Source organism: Polyodon spathula, chromosome 11 (genome assembly GCF_017654505.1).
Source record: "Polyodon spathula isolate WHYD16114869_AA chromosome 11, ASM1765450v1, whole genome shotgun sequence".
NCBI classification, from domain to species: Eukaryota; Metazoa; Chordata; class Actinopteri; order Acipenseriformes; family Polyodontidae; genus Polyodon; species Polyodon spathula.
In genome coordinates this window covers 19200698-19218509 of record NC_054544.1, presented here as the reverse complement: position 1 = coordinate 19218509, position 17812 = coordinate 19200698, and the positions used below count along the sequence as shown (strand labels likewise).

The 17812-nt window shown below is 40.6% G+C and overlaps 1 protein-coding gene across 1 annotated transcript; it reads left to right on the top strand.

The window, feature by feature from the left end:
• Nucleotides 1–2840: 2840 nt before the first annotated feature.
• On the top strand, nucleotides 2841–17346 carry xrcc5 (X-ray repair complementing defective repair in Chinese hamster cells 5). The gene is made up of 21 exons (XM_041264758.1): nucleotides 2841–2922; nucleotides 4978–5091; nucleotides 5720–5903; nucleotides 6613–6661; nucleotides 6984–7106; nucleotides 7480–7665; nucleotides 7929–8043; nucleotides 8562–8700; nucleotides 9363–9475; nucleotides 9807–9869; nucleotides 10366–10503; nucleotides 11227–11317; nucleotides 12266–12387; nucleotides 13111–13307; nucleotides 13721–13811; nucleotides 14298–14367; nucleotides 14538–14647; nucleotides 15101–15197; nucleotides 15675–15742; nucleotides 16037–16111; nucleotides 16623–17346. The coding sequence occupies exons 1-21, from the start codon at nucleotides 2905–2907 to the stop codon at nucleotides 16635–16637; spliced, it is 2178 nt and encodes a 725-aa protein (XP_041120692.1). The 5' UTR covers nucleotides 2841–2904; the 3' UTR covers nucleotides 16638–17346.
• Nucleotides 17347–17812: the final 466 nt, after the last annotated feature.

The following is a 17812-nucleotide window of genomic DNA, read 5'->3' as shown; positions in this document are numbered from 1 at the left end:
CTGTGCATTTGGTGCACTAAAGGTCCTTTTGTGGACAAAATGATGTATGAGACAAGCAGCGTCCCATAATTGTCGAGCTTCGGCTCTAAGTTCACTGGTAACGCTTCATTATAAAAATCTGTTCAATGCAAAAAAATAACCATTAGCACATATTGTATTATTATTATTATTATTATTATTATTATTATATTATTATAATAATAATAATAATAATAATAATAATAATAATAATTGGTTGTTTAAATTGCAGGCAAATTGGCCACTCCCTAGTAAATGACAATGTACGACCTGGGCAATTTGCCAACGGTGAAAAATTGGGCCCACTGTGTTTTAATAGATGAGTTCTGGACCTGTCATAACACTGGCAGAAAGGGTTCGGCCACCAGGAGCAGGTGAAGTGGTACCCCAGAATGCATCAATGTTCTAGTAATGACTAAAATAAACAACATTTCCCCAAGAGTTGTTCTGCATTAGTAATAAATGGATAATTTTTGAGAGCTAGTATAGTCATTAAAATCATGTGAATATTTAGAGCAGATAATTTGTATTTAGGAAACAAGAAATCTGAGTGGGGTACTGTAAAACAGGTAATGAGTGCGCTACTGAATTGTTGATTGAGCAGTATGAATTGTTTTAGAAAACAACGCCAGTAATAATCGCATAACTCCAGATACATGGTTGCACACACATGTATTTCTGTGTGTTGTGTTATGTTTATGGTGTACTGTATTTTGTTCACCATGCACAATTATGAACTTTATTTTCTACACTCTTTAAGGGTGTTAGTGTGCTTCTGTCCATACACTGACTGCACCAATCTATTTGTTTGTGGTGCTTCTCACTTTTGTGTAACATTTTTGTGGAGAGGGTAATAAATATCAACATGAAGCATATAGCAGTGATTACTAGCAGTAATTCTTTTTGTACATGTTTTGTTTATAATAGAGCCCAGTCCTTGTAGTTACATATATTTTCTTAATTTAATTTACTGTTTCCTTACACTGTGATGTCTGCAATTGTTATTCATGGTTCACATATTGTGTTAAGATGCTCTGACAAGATGTTCAAGAGCTGCCATAGGCATATATAATGTAGGCTAAGTCAGCCAAAGTGCCTTCTTCATTACGAAGCGCCGGTAGTGAACTACAGCACACTGCCTGCAAAACTAAAGGAAACTTTAGTGGCTGATTACTAGACTACTTGTGTTTCTATTAAGACACTTTGCCTGATGTAAGCTAAGTTACATTCCTATATATATGACCAGAACTGAAGAGCTGCTCCTCAACTCTAGAATGCTGGAAGAATTGGACCTTGTTATGTTTCAGGAGGCCTGCGATGACTCACACACTGCAGCTCCTTGTAGGGGCAGAAACAAAACCACAATGGGCCCAATTGTGACAGACATAAACTCTTTCAGTATAGAGCAGAAAATGGATGTACACTAACAGCTCAAAGTGCAGGTGCGCCAGCCATTTCTTAGCTATCCCAATCCCTCTAACACGACCACCAAGAGTGGTAATATAACCAAGCCTTTAAATTGAATTTACTCACCTCTCATCAATGTATTTCTGCCACCACACAATACATTTGCTTCACAGTCTTATTTTAAATTGTAATATTTCAGATGTCTACCTAAGGTTATCCTCTGAAAAAAGCCAAACAAACAGAGAGCAGTAAAATAGGTAAACTATTGTATATCAATGGGGATTTTGAGACCAGTGGGTATCCTTACATTTCAAAAATGTAATTATGCAACTTCTTATTTGGCCCCACATGTGTGCAACAAAGTGCAATAAGTATGAGACATGTGCGGTCCACCTGCTGCAGGAAGTGGATTTGTCGTGTGGGGGCAAGATTTTTAGAAATCACCTGAGGCAAAGAGAAAATAAAATCTGGATACCATAATCATATATTGATAATGAGTTTTAGCTAACTGTAAAGTAATATTGTACTATTCGATTTTATTTTATTTTATTTACACACAAACTATAGACTCAACCTTAACCTAATTAGTATTAAAAGTTAATTGTTGGCTGTGATAATTATTAAAGATAATAACCTGCACCAGGACCCGTATCACACACATTTGCGTAAAAAACGAGCGTCCGCATCTTATTAATAAGCCAGTAGCATAGCCTGTTGTTAAGGAAGTGCTGAGGGTCTACGTGTGTGTTTCATAATGGGAGGCTCAGCCCGGCTCAGTCACTCGCTTTATTCTCTTCAACGGCTGCAGACCTGCTAGCATAATTGACTCTTTTGTAATACAACTACAGCTGTTTCTCCCACCCAGAAACCAGGAAAATAAACTTCTACTGCGGTATACACCACGGCTAAAGCATATATAACCAAGTGTAGTAAAACGATAAATAGTGAAAGCAAGGCTGTCACGCTTGGTGAAGTACAGAGAAGTATGTTAGACCATGGTAAACTACAGTAAATGCATGGTAAGGTTATACGGTATTTTGAACATGTTCATATTTTGCTTACATGGCACTGCAATACTGTAACCACAGCAGAACTCACATGGACATCAACAAGTGTGTCTGCAGCTGAACTATGGGCTTGTAAACAACCCAGAAGACTAACAATGTCGGGTTTATGATGAAGCATATCACAATGAAATAACGAAATTACAGTTTAGTATAAAACTGAAAATGCTTGTGTGTGACACAGTTATGGGTCTCATGGGTGATGATGAAAACAAGTGTCCTGGCATTTTAATTAAAAATCATATTTAGAACCAAAGATATATTGCACTTACATACTGCACAATATTACTCATAATTCATCCGATGGCTGACTATGTAATTACTAACACTTTACGTCAGATAAGGCGGCCCCTTTTTTCCCGCTAGGTAAATGTTTTATTCCGGAAACAGAAGAGAAGGGACGTAAGCAGAAATAATGTGGCGCGCTGTTAAGGTATTAAAAGCGATTGCACTTATTTTTTCTGTACGAAAATACATTATAATCTATTGAGTTATTAAGTCGTAAGGTTAACGTACTTTATTGGTATTATTACTATACCCGAAATTGGCTGGGTGTGTCAGTCATTGATTGCAAGAAATTGGTTTCAGCAGAATGGGAAAGTTTTAAAGTGAACTGAACAAATGAAATGTCTTCTGGTTTTATATTAGTAAACTGAAACGTGTGTGTGTATATATAATATTCGCTTTGCGCTGTGTATATCGATATTACAGTGGCAGCTAGCAGGCATGGTAGGATCGCAAAATCAGTAGCTCCATTCATATCATTGCTGCTTGCAATGCAAAAACGGACTGAAGAGGTGCAACGTCTCTGCCTATCAGTAGCAATATATAATCAAACAGCTTATACACGTTATTCAGTTTGTAGATCGCAGCAGCAAATAAACATGAATTCATCCACATGTTAGTGTAGTTACAGCACTCTTGTTTATTTTATTCAAGGAGGCCAGTCTTACAATGAAGCCATACTTATCCTACAGTCGGTGCAGTATACTGACAAGTCTCAACATGTAAAACAAGCGAACTGGCTTTGTTTAGATTTTAGACAAAGTAAAGCATGCCACCTTGTGGTAAGTAATGGGGAATGTATGCTGTGTGTTTAACTCGCTTAATGTACCCTTATGTTAGAGAGGAGGGTAATTAAGAATCCTCTGATATTATTTTCTTTGTGTCACTTTATCTTTTAACTCCTCATTTCACTGTTCGCTGATCTTACCGATTTTCTTTTTACAATCTTTAATTTCGTTCTATGGCTGGTTTCACAGACCCTGATTAGCACTCATTCGGGAAGGTTACATTATCTGTGAAACGAGCTGGAAATGTTTAGACGAATAAAGTCGTTTTTTTTTTCCTTTGCCCTTACAAAATATATACAGTACACAGGCAAAATAAAACATTATAAAGTTTTCTTGGATGTTATCTGAGAACTGTGTTTCACAGTACAACATTAGATGTAAAAATGTCTCCAATAGCACTGTATTACTCTGAAACCCTGTAGGTTGGGGAAAGAAACAATCTTCTGTACAGCAGATCGGGTTGCGTTTATTGTCAGTAAAAACCATGTCATTTAATACCTGGTGGCAGAGACGCATGCAAGGTTTGATGTGTTGTTTTGTACGATATATATAGAGAATAGTGCATGGGGTAGTGTTTGATATGAGAATAGTGCACGGGCAGTGTGTGATAGGAGAATAGTGCATGGGATTGTGTGTGATATGAGAATAGTGTATGGGATAGAGTGTGATATGAGATTAGTCCATGGGACAGTGTGTGATATGAGGGTAGTATGTGATATGAGGGTAGTGTGTAATATGAGAATAGTGCATGGGGTAGTGTGTGATATGAGATTAGTCCATGGGACAGTGTGTGATATGAGGATAGTGTGTGATATGAGGATAGTGCACAGGCAGTGTGTGATATGAGAATAGTGCATGGGATTGTGTGTGATATGAGAATAGTGTATGGGATAGAGTGTGATATGAGATTAGTCCATGGGACAGTGTGTGATATGAGGATAGTGTGTGATATGAGGATAGTGCACAGGCAGTGTGTGATATGAGAATAGTGCATGGGATTGTGTGTGATATGAGAATAGTGTATGGGATAGAGTGTGATATGAGATTAGTCCATGGGACAGTGTGTGATATGAGGGTAGTGTGTGATATGAAAATAGTGCATGGGGTAGTGTGTGATATGAGATTAGTCCATGGGACAGTGTGTGATATGAGGATAGTGCATGGGATAATGTGTGATATGAGAATAGTGCATGGGGTAGTGTGTGATATGAGAATTTAATACCCACTCTAGGGGTGGGATGCTACATAAATCCACAGGTGGGCATTCAATTCTCATTTATCATACACTACCCCATGTAGTGTTTTTTATAATTTCTGGTTTTTCTACTACTAATAATAGTGTACTGCTGTGATCCATGGTTTTCCTAATAATAGTTGTACTGCTGTGATCCATGTTTTTCCTGGTATTTTTCCAGTCTGCAGCGGTGTTGTGTCTGGACGTGGGGTTCTCCATGAGTAACTCCGCTCCAGGGGAAGAACCTCCTTTCGAACAAGCCAAGAAGGTCATTCAGATGTTTGTACAGCGCCAGGTAAATGATGAATCTAAGACTTACAATTCACTGAAATGCCATTGCTGTTCTTATGATACAAGTCCAGTCACTGTTTAGAGCCTGACAACATCAACAACAACAATACCATTTGATTTGTAAAGCATTTAGATACTTAGATACCTAAGCAGAACAACACTGAACAGAGAGCCTGTCTCAATGAGAGCGACTTTATTTAGTGATCTCAGAGAATGTTGTCCTCCTCTTACCTACGTGTCTGCCTCAATCTATCTCAGCTTCTATAATCGAAAAATTAAAAAAAACGTGCAGAGGATAATTTCCCCAGAGAAAAACACAATTTGGCAGAGTTTTAAATTTTCATGTTACTGGTGAATATATATATATAAAATTAAGATTCTTGATTCATACTCAAATTCTAAAAAAAAATAAATAAATAATAATAATATATAGGTGTTTTTTTCAAGAACACATGAAAATAAAATTTTCACCAGCTTTTCAGGGTAGGTCTGTTATTTAAAAAAAACAAGTGTACTGCTTGATTATTTCCCAGGTTTATACACATGCCTGTCAGCTAATGATCCATCACTTACCAAACAGTAACCTGTGTTATATGGCTTCAGTGCAGCCTATGTGTGTTTTTCCTCTGCAGGTGTTTGCAGAGAACAAGGATGAGCTTGCCCTGGTACTGTTTGGGTCGGATGAGACCAAGAACGCACTGGCCTCTGACGACCAATACCAGAACATCTTTGTGCATAGACATCTCATGCTGCCAGACTTTGACCTGCTGGAGGAGATCCAGAATAATATCCAGCCAGGAGCCCAGCAGACTGACTGTATCCTTATCACAGGGGAAACATAGCACACAACCATACACTGTACAGAGGGGATAGTGTCATTACCACAGGGAAGACACATACACTATACAGTGAAGAAGGGTAGCACAGGTGAATTGTGCCCTTATCAAAGAGGAGATACAGGCATTATACAGGATGGGGGGCTATCATTTTTACACGGTGACACATAACAGGGTCTTCTCAGTTGAGGGGGGAATCGCATAGGATGACATTACACAGTGCAAAGGAATCGCACTGTGTGGTGTCCGCTTTGCTGTACCAAAAAAAAAAACTGTGTTGACTCGTTTGCAGATAAGTATATCAAGGAAAATTTAAGAGAGCACACATCAAATTATGGTTGTATCTGCAGGTTACTGCAGCGCAGTTAGAACCTTGTTTAACGGACATGGTGAGACTGTGAGCACACTAATAATACAGGTTTGCAGATATTACACTCCAGACCGCCTGTACATTTTTGCATAGTATATCAACTTATACATTTGTAGTGAAAGTAGGTAAGAATACACATGAAGCTGATTTTGAATCTGGTACACCAAACACTTCGTCAGATAGCAACAATGACATTCTCTTATATCCTAGCTTTGTTGTAAGACCACGCATATGTTAATGTGCATGGGTGAACAGTCCTCATACCGTCAATTGTACCGTCTTGAAAACTGTTCAAAACCTTGACATTTACTTTCATTAGTTCTTGATGCACTGGTTGTTTGTATGGACCTTCTACAGAAAGAAACCCTGTAAGACTAATGTTGTGTTTATAATTCTCCAATGAAGAAAGATACGAGAGGTGGTGAATTACTCTAATTACAGTGTAATTCAATTCTTCATACAAAATAAATGACGGTATATTGATTATTGAGTGAGGGAGTAGACTGAAGTGCTATACTGTTTTCAGTTTTTTGGTGAACATTAGAGATGGATGCAGTTTGATAAGCTAGTTCCCATCCCAGAACCTAAGCTATATTAACAAACTAATCGCTGGTTCACATTTTCTTGTATTTATTGTGTTTTAATTCAAATACAGAAGCAAATTAAAGTGTTGTTTGGTGTCGCCTTTAGTGGGAAGAAGTATGAAAAGCTGCACATTGCCGTGTTCACAGACCTGTGCAGCCCTTATAGCTCCGACCAAGTCGACATTATTGTAGACAATTTAAAGAAAGGAGGAATCTCCCTGCAGTTCTTGTAAGTAATTGAGTCATGCTTTCATCATGGTGCATGTTTGTGTAATTTGATAGACACATTGCAAAGTAGGGAAAAGCATGCAAACTATATCATCCGTCAAAAGATGTTGCACGTCCCTAGAAATGCCGCCTTCTGCTGTTTTCAACAGAACTTTCACAAGAGACTTATTTCAATATTAGGCAGTAAATGCAAAAATGCTGTATTGATGTCAGCATCAGTACAGAACCATTTAGGTATTGTCTGTTATGTTTACTTTATTGCTGTTAGACTAGAAGATTCAATGACAAGAAAAAAAAATCTGGACTGCTTTTTGCTAGGCTAGGGGTTTTTCCTGGTGCAGTAATAATCTTCTGATTTGTGGATGGTTTAACAGCTTGCCTTTCCCCTTGGACGTGGAAGAGGAGAGCGGAGGTCGTGGGGATGCTGCTGCTGGGCCAGGACAGCCCCCGTACTCCAGGAAGGGGCTCACACAGGAGCAGAAGGAAGGCTTGGAGATGGTCAGGAAGGTGATGACCTCTCTGGATGAAGAGGAAGGGTTGGATGAGATCCACACATTCAGGTCAGCACTGGGAGTCTGTCCAGTCAATCTCCATACAGCCAATGTGTTTAGAAGACTAACAGGAAACCTTATACCATTTGCATTTTTGGGGCATTTTGTTCAGTGTTAGCATTAAATTAAACTGCACACAGTTATCTTTGTTTTTATTATTCGATTTAAAAGTTGTTATAAGGATTGCAAAGCTGTTATTAAAATATAATCCCAGGGATCAAACACTGAACCAAACTGTCAGGTGATTACCCTCTCTGTGCTGTCTCTTCCAGCGAGTCAATGGAGCAGCTGTCCATCTTTAAGAAAATCGAGAGGAGGCCCATGGCGTGGCCCTGCCAGCTCACCATCGGCTCTTCACTGACCATTCGCATCATCGGATACAAGGCGGTGAGTGTCCCCCTTCACCCCGTTCTCAACCTTTACCAGGCTTGGATCAACCTGCTGTACCCCCCCTGCTGTACCATCAGTCTGTGTCACAGGGAGGCAACCGACAAGCCCAAGACGTTTTGACTTATTTGGTTCAACAAAAAAAACGTTTTATGGAATGGTGCAGTGAGCTAATTCACAAGCCTCTGATGCCTTTCATCTGTTTGGTTTGAATCTGTCTTAGCCCCCCAGTAGACTTTGTTCCACATCCCAAAACCATCCCAGAATTCAGCAGCATAGCTACCAGATCAGGTAGTTCTGGACCCGAAACCCAAAGCAGTTCTATTTGTACTGGATCCGCAGTCATGCCAGAGTGAATGTTTTGAATTCTAGAGTCAGACTGTTCTGGACAGGATGTTAGAAGTTGATTAAATACGTTTATTTCTGAGAAGTGCATTCAATGTCATGTTATAGCTCATGCTAAATAAGGAGGTTCTGATGTGTTCGCCGCTCTTCTTTCTTGTGCCTTTGGAAAGCAGGTGACAGAGGAGAAGGTCAAGAAGTCCTGGGCAGTGGTGGACGCTAGGACGCAGCGGAAAGAAGATGTGCAGAGAGAGACCGTCTTCTGCCTCAACGATGACAATGAGACTGAGGTTCCTAAGGATGACACCATTCAGGGTAGAAACAAAGAACACATAACCCTTCATACTACTCTATCAGACGGCTTCTTTCTAACATCACATTCACTGGACCTAAGCCCTGCACGTTAGTCACTTGCTTCCTCATTCAAAATCAAAACTTGCACCTGAGAGTTGGACAGATAGAAGCAAAGAACATGATGGGGCTTTATAAGCTCCTTTAGGAGTTAATGATATACCAGGATCATGTAACGCTAATGCGGCATCAGGTGAGAGAAATATCAGGGATCTATAAGTTACCATCAGAACTGATTTCTTGGTTTATTTTCCGATCAATGTATAGTACCAATATGATCATTTCACCTCCGATTACTCTACTTTCTACATCAGTAATAATGAAAATGAAATTCTAGCAATGTTATTTCTCAATGGGTAATTTCCCCATAATCAAAATGTAACAGGTGGTCATCAAAATATGCATTTTTACTACCTTCAGACACATTCTCACCATGTGTTCTTTTTTTCATGCCACTTGTCTTGCCACCATTTTGTCAATATCTCCAGAATTTGGTCCACATGGACTGGAATGGCCCTATATCTGTGCTGTTAGAAAAGTGTCCAGGCTATAGGCAGCCGCCTATTATATCTTTCTCAGAGAAAGGCTATCACTCTCGCTTTCTCCTGTCTTGTGTCTTGGCACAGGGTTCCGCTATGGCAGCGACATCGTCCCCTTCTCCAAGGTTGACCAGGAACAGATGAAGTACAAATCAGATGGAAAGTGCTTCTCTGTGCTGGGCTTTACAAAGCAAAGTCAGGTACCATGTCATCTGCAGTCTCTTTCAAATCTGACCCCTTAATAAAACCAACACTCGGAATTAACTTAAAACCTTTCATATTGAATATGCACATACGCTTTTCCAAAAGGATGACATCTTTGTAGGACTGGTCATAGTATCATAGATGTTTTTGTACATGTGAAATGTTTTGGTCAATCGAAATTGCAGTCAGTTGCAGAAGCCAAGATCAGAAGTTAATTTACACTTGATGATCAGTGCAAAGAATTTGATGACTTGAATGCATGGAACACACTTCCGGCATTGGGACTGGACAAAACGAGTAAACCTGTTTCTCTGATCTGTTGTGTAGGTAATGCGGCAGCACTTCATGGGCAACCAGGTGATCAAGGTGTTCGCTGCAAGGGATGACGAGGTAAGAAGGGCAGAGATAGTGGGTTGTTGGGTTGGATGGTGTCCTTTCAAGCTCAATATTACTGTCATTGATGATATACAAGAAGTCTCTGACCCCCTCCTTGGAGTTCTTTAGGGATCTTAGGGAATGTAGTCCACCTTTGGCATATTTGAGGAGGCAATTAATGACTGTTTTCTAAAGATTTTTTAATATAATTCTATGGTTCTGAAAGCTGATGAAAAAAGCATGTTAAGGGGAGTTGTGTGTTTCCCTGTAAAATGCTGCCTTCTGCTGTGTATCTCAATAATGAAAACCTCCTTGAGACCAATAGTGTCCATATTTATTAGTGAAAGTCACACAGTTCTCTATATGATCCATAGTGGTATTTGGTGCCTCCACCTGGTGCTGGATTTTTTTTGTTGTGCAGTAAACATGGCTGAGTGATTTAATAATCACTGTGTGTGTGTGTGTGTGTGTGTGTGTGTGTGTGTGTGTGTGTGTGTTTCTGTTTCCGCAGCATGCTGCAGTGGCTCTCTCGTCCCTTATCCATGCCCTAGAAGAGCTGGAGATGGTAGCCATCATTCGCTACGCATACGACAAACGCAGTAACCCCCAGGTCGGGGCGGCATTCCCCTGCATCCAGGACAAGTACGAGGTGAGCCAGTCCCTGCTCCTCCGGCTTCACACGGCTCCTCTTGGAATAGCACAGCATTGTCTTCAGGGCTGAATCTGATACCACAGGGCATCATCTAATTGTTCTGTAATGTTTTTGTTTAAGCTGTTACTGATAAGGATATGACCAAGCACGTAGGTCACAATGCTAAGGATTTGACCAAGCACGTAGGTCATGTTACATGTTACTCTATGATGTGTAAGATAAAATAATCACTAATGATGATTTTGTTAAGACATAACTTTTTAAATCCTATATAATTCATCATTCAAAAAATATGTTGAGGACCACAACTAGCTATGTTGTGCTTTTGGTCATGTATTACTGTATACAAGATGCACTCCTCCACTGCTATACAGTATATCATGTAAAGGAAGTATCCCAAATCATCCTAGCTACCGCTTCACCTGCTAAACTGTTCTATGCCTTTTAGTACCTTCTGCTCTGAACTCTGGACACAATTTTTGTTTCCAGTTTGGTTTTTATGGGACCCTCTGTAATTACCTGCCTACCTGTCTTATATTTTGTGTGTCCTACAGCATTGGCTGAGTCACATCCACATTATATTCTCAGAGTATACCCAGACCCCCTGTCTGTCAAGGAAAAAACATATTTATATTCAGTTTATTTTTTATTTGAAGTTGTCTTGAGTCCTTGCTGTGAGAGCTAGGCTAATTTCTATTTTTATTTGTGTTCTGTTCCCAGTGCTTGATGTACGTACAGCTGCCTTACATGGAGGATCTCAGGCAGTTTACATTCTCTTCACTTCAGAACAACAAGAAATTCATCCCTTCAGGTAAGTCTGTAATCGTTTTTGACCTGTATTGGTAATTGAACAGGACACAGGGGACAGCACACTGGGCTATATTTTGAAGTTCCTTGGCGTTGTAAAAGTCCACAAACTAGACAGGAGTCATCGAGAAATGACATCAGCACCCTCGCCACACACAGCACAATGCCATCTTGTTGGTATGGTGGTTGAGTTCTTGAAGAGAGTGCCTCCCTACTGAGCCAACAAGTAAATCATATAAGTGGATGTTCATCCTCTATGTAAAACTCTCAAAATGATACATTTTTCTTCTAGCATAAAATTATGTGCATTTCACCTCATTTGTGTGCGGATACAAAGCAGGACTAGAAAGAAGATTGCCATGGCATAGCAGTGTGATCCATTGCTGGTTTTACTAGGACTTTAATAAGACACTCTTGAGCTTGTTACATGCGCACAGCGGCTGATCACGCTTGTAGTAAAACCTGGAATGGGCGAAACTGCTATGCAATAGGAGTCTAATTACCATGCCTGCAAAGCCAGATTGTATCCAGTTTTTAAAATATATGGGGGCTCCCGAGTGGTGGATCCGGCAAAGGCGCTCCACGTAGAGTGCAGGATGCGCCTCATAGTCTGGAGGTTGCCAGTTCGAGTCCAGGCTATTCCACTACCCAGCGTGGACTGGAGTTCCCAGGGAGCGGTGCACAATTGGCTGTAAGCTGCCCAGAGCTGCATTGTTCTCCGACGCTGTATCTCCGGGTTGGCTGCATGGCAGGCCTGCAAAGTGAAAGAAAATGGTCAGCTGACGCCACAAAAAAATGGTAAAATCAACTGGCCACTGCTAAATTAAAAATAAATAAATAAATGGATAATAATGATAATAATAATACTGATGGAAACTGTCTAGCTCTGGGGGTGTGATGTGGTGGGTTGGTACAGGCAGCCTGTGTTGAGCTGGCTGTGTTGTGTGTTCAGGGGAGCAGCTGGCTGCAGTGGACTCACTGATTGACTCTATGATGCTGGTGGAGGGGGAGGAGGTGGAGGATCTGTTTGAAGTCAGCAGTATCCCAAACCCGCAGTTCCAGAGGCTCTTCCAGGTACCAGAGGAAGTCCCACACTCATTTCATGCATACCACTTATTTCGTGCAATAAACATAGCAAATGTTGAGTATTCTTGATTTCAGTTCTGTAAAAATGTCATTGATTTAACTCCATTGTTTCTCCACTTTACTCTCTTTATTGTCCCAGATGCTACCTGATAGTCCGGGGACAGTTGTTAAAATGCATGGGGGAGAGCAGTTTGATTGATTAGTATTGATAAAATCCTTTAACAAATGCAGGTTTACCAATGGATTACAGTGCCAGCTGAGTTTGTAAATATGCTCATGGCTGCTGTGGATAGAAAGAATCTCCCCAATTCACAAGTACATAGGGCCCAAATTCCACTGTGCTGTAATGATAATTCAATTAGGTTATTTGTCAATTACATTGATTTTCATATTGCATGCCCCTCACTCTGAGAGAAATTCAGGGACATTTTCAGCTTAATTAGACAATGTGTAAAATCCAGACCTATCTTACTGCATTATTTAACTTTACAGAAATATCAGCCTAGAATAGCTGATTAAATAGTTTTGATATCTAATACTGAAAACATTTAAAATAATAAAAAATGGACATAGATGGAATATTGATATTAAATTAATAGAGTGATCAGATGTTAAGCAGAGATGTATGCAATTATTACAACATCACGGTTAACACCATTTTAATATATGCCAAAAATATTAAGTGCAACTCTTGTGGGTCTGGCAATGCAGTGTCTGCATCACCGGGCTCTGAACCCCTCAGCTCCCCTGCCCCCTCCCGAGCCCTGGCTGAAAGGGATGCTGGAGAGACCGCAGGAGGTGACGGCCCGCTGCAAAGCTCCCCTCCAGCAGCTCCGCCAGCGCTTCCCCCTGCAGGAGGCGGTCCGTAAGAAGGAGCAGAAGACTGCCCAGGACATCTTCGGAGATGTGTAGGTGCCTCTTCACAGGGCCATGTTTTTTCACATCTGCCTAGTAGAGCTCGCTTGTAAGACTATTGTGTACGGAACTGGCTTTGTGTTGGAACTGACAGGCAGTGTGGAGAGGCCATTTAAAAAGGCTACAGAATGCATGTCAAATAAATTTCTTTAACCTAGAATAGTACCAATTTCATGTTTCATATAACAGTTCAAATCTGAGACCAATACAGCAATTATTATATTTTTTTTTTGTTAGCTACTACTATTTTAAAAGGTGTGGGTCATCATGACTAAATCCCAGTGCTACACATTATGAATATACTGTACAGGAAGGCTTTGGTCTACGGCGTGCACAGAACCCTAATTTGAGAGCGCACTGCTCTGAATAATCAGCCGTAATCAGTCTCATGTTTCTGTGTTTGCAGCACTGAAGAGGAGCCAAGCTCGAAGAAGGCTCGTCAGGATTTGGATGAAAAGTTCAGCCTTGCCGGACTCGCAGAAGGCGCTGTTACAGCTGTAAGTGTGAACCTTCATGAATGCAGTGCAGAAAAATACATTTAGTTTCTTAATACACCTTGGACTGCCAACCAAATGGCAAACAAAAAAAAAAAAAGAATGAGTGTTATTTGTGAAGTTACAGTATCAGTATGCTTCATGGTGTATTGCCTAAAGCTGGCAGTAATTAATGAAGACTTCTAGTTGAAACGAGTCTAAGAATTTTACTAGTTTATTTTATATGTCTTTAAGTGTTTTGTAGGAAGTATTGCTAGATTTTTAAAAATTGTTTCCACTTGCAGAGTCTAGATGTAATAATCTGTACAGCTTAGATCTGGATAGTGCAAGGGGCCTTTTATCTTTTAATTTTAAAATATCTGCTGTGCGTTTAGCCAAACTATGTCCAGCTCATCCCAAGGTAAGTAGCAAATAGCTGGTAATGTACGTCTGTGTAAACCTATAAGCCCTTGCATCTCTCAATTGTTCTTTCATCCTCCACTTCTCCAGGTGGGTAGTGTTGATCCAGCCAAAGATTTCCGCATTCTCATTAGATTGAAGAGCCTTCCCTTCAGCCAAGGTGAGCTCTAAGAAAGAGTGGGGGGCACAGACCTTTCTCTGACTGTCACTTCTTGTGTATTTCTGTTCCTCTGATAGCCAGCTGCTTCTTTCCAGCAATGTCCTGTAATTGTTTCTAGTGATCCTGGGATGGCAGCGTGCCTGACCTGCTTTTTCCATGGTATATTGCAGTGTGTCAGCAGCTAACCAGCAGGGTTGACCAGCTCCTTGGCACCAAAGGCACACAGTATTACATGAAGAGCATCTCCTGTATCCAAGCCTTCCGTGAGGAATCCTGCAAGGTGAGGGCTGTGCAGTGCTTTATGTGTGTGCTTTCGTGTGTTTGTGCGTCCGTGTGCAGTGCTTCATGTGTGTGCTTTCGTGTGTTTGTGTGTCCGTGTGCAGTGAAACTCATCTTACTTTTTGCTGTTCACTACAGTGCCTTGTAGGATCAATGGTGATAGACCATTTATAGTGCTTCCACTTGCAAAGTTTCATTGTTCGCTGTGTTAGTGTAGGGTATTAGTGTGTTTCATTCAGAACCACCATAAAACACAACAAAAAACTAAATCTGAGCTACCAGTGTCCCCCAGCAAACCACAAAATGAACACCGCCTGGCAGTCAGTGTGTTAACATGTACGAAACATTATCTTGCTATGGTTCTGTTATGTAGCTAGTCGGAACAGTTACATTGGAAAGTAATGATTATGACAAATACCCTTCAAAGCACTTTATTTTTTGATTGCTGTGCCAGGCTGGCGATGTGGAGCCATACAACAGCTACCTTCAGACACTGAAGAAGAGTGTCCAGGAGAGAGCGCTGCAGGACTTTTGGGAGCTCATTGTGCAAGGTAGGACCTGTATGTCTGTGTGTGTCCTATTAATCAGGGTACAAGGTGGTTCTCAACTCCCACGTTGGTACTGACTAGCACATTGACAGTTTTCTTCAAAGACTGTATTGCTATTCACATATACTGTGGTTCCTTTATGTATTAAATGTCATAACCTTTATAGTGTACACAGAGTTATTTCAATGAGCAGTTCAGAGCTTTCTTTCAACTGTGCCTTTATTATTTCAATGAAGCTCAGTTTTCAGTAACAGTAAGTAGCTTTGCATTTCATTTTCTTCTTTTTTTCTTCAATCCCCTTTCCTTTTTATGATGTTGGCAATCATTCTGCAAGTGCTCCACGCAATTACTGAAATACTGTGCTTTGAAATGTTTTAAAAAGTCTTGAGGTGCTCTTACCGGAGTTCAGACAGAATATTTGTAACATTGGCTAAATCACCCTGTGCCCTCCTGTTAAAATATAAACATGCTGTTCTACAGATGAAATCACCCTAATCAGCAAGGACGAGGTGGAAGGCAGTCCAGTGTCCAAAATGGAAGCCAATCAGGTAACCTAGACCATATCCCTCACCTTCCTCCTGCACCAGACATTCTAGCTATTACTTGTCAAGCTTATTGAACTATTCCAGCAAAATAAATGCTTTGCCAATGGACTTCTGGTAACACTAATAGGCTTCCACACCTCGCCTGTTGACAAAGAGCTTTGAGGAGCATTTCCAGAATCACATTTTGTTAGGATAGTTAATCATGTAGGTGATTTAAAGAACAGCGGTAAGACCCAAACTACCATATGTAACAGTAGCATCTAACAAGCTCTCCTCTGTGTCTCTCAATTCCCTCAGTTCCTGGCTCCAGAGCAGAAGCCAGATGAGCAGACAGCTCCCCCTGCTGACGATGGAGGGGATGTGGATGACTTGGTAAGCAGAACAATCTCAGGCTCCGGTGCCGTTCTTACAGGTTTAATGGAAAGGCCAATGGCTCAAGCTTGGAGAGGCATTACTGTATCTTCAAGGCTGTGTTGTAATACCAGGAGAGTCGATACAACACTGTTTTTGATTATTAAAATTAGTCTAGCAATTTTTACTTTCTTTTATGACACAATTAAGTTTTTTAGATACTGAGTGGCATTGTTCTATAGGGAGGGAGCAAAAAAAAAGAAAACAGTATACGTAGGTAAGTAAATAAAAACACGTTGGAGTAGCTAGTTGACTGGATATCTCTGTTGTCGGGCCTTTTTTCCTTAAGACAACTGACTTACTTGCTCGGAGCAGGTTTCAGCACCTGAAAGGGAAACTCCCAAGTTGGCAGACATAATCAAATATAGAAGCTGTTGACATGTTTGAGCTCATTGGTTAGTTCTCTGAACCGACTTTCCAGTGTAATTGGCTTATATTGTGGTCTGACCTGCCTGTCTCCTTGCCTGTACAGCTGGATATGATGTGAGTCGGAGCACGGCTTCAGAGAAAGACAGAGCAGAGAGGTGGGCACCTCGGGAGACAGCCAGGGGACCAAACACTGCATAGAGGGGGCGTGTTCGACTGTCAGGATTGCACCACTGCTCGTCTTTGCATCTTCTTTGCTTTCCTATTGTTGTTTTTTTGGTAAATATCTGATTCTTTTGTTTGTCAAACACACAGCATCAGTAGCAGTGTCACATCGGAGTAGTGGGTTTGTTCAGATTGCAACTTTGTTGTGTCTTTATAACCTTCAAGAAGGGGAGGTGTTGAAAATGTCATCCTACTGGCACGGCAGGTTTCCTGTCTCTGCCTGTCACGCTGGGTTCAGTTTCTCAACTCTTGTTATTGGCTGGAATCTGATTTTACTCTATAGTGTGCCTATGTTTAGCCTGTAGTCTGGGAGAAGTTGTTGCTACTGCTACTCTAGCCAGCAGAGGGAGCTGTAGGGCACAATTAGATTGTCCAATGTGGATAATAAAAACCAGAGGTCCCCGTGGAGCAGGGATGAGAATGAAGACAGACTATATGGGATAGTAATGCTGGAGTAGCAGTAGCACTGAGGCAGAGGCAGGTATTGAATATTAAAATAATAATAATAATGGCATTCGGATGTGACGCTTGCCTGTATGAATACTGTTTTTTCAAAATTATAAAAAAATGCATACTGTAATTAAAACTGTGCTCTAAACCTTTGACCTTGACTGTGTTTTGTTTTTGTCCATATTAAAAGTAGGCTTTTATTGAAACATGCCTTCTCCTTAAGCACAACTGGTAACTGAAGAGTGTTGCAGGGGGACAATTAAATGGTTACACTGTTGTGTACCAGCTATATTAAGCTATATTGAGTCACAGGAGCGTTAACCTTCTGAGATTTAAAACATCACCAGGGTGTGATGACTGACATGGAAAGTGGTGTCTAATGTGAATCTAAACAGCAAGAACACATTAGTGAAGAGAAATGTGATTCTTTATATAAGTAGCTCTTTACAATGCCAATGGTTTTAATTCGAGGAGTGATGAATAACTGGTTGGCAGCTGATTAGCTTTTTCAGCTTTTTTTACATAATAAATGGGCATTGAATGTGAAAGTTGCCCTTACTGTGGATAGAGACATGAAATCTTTATTATCTCAGACAAAGCTGCTTTTTTCTGTGTCGGCAA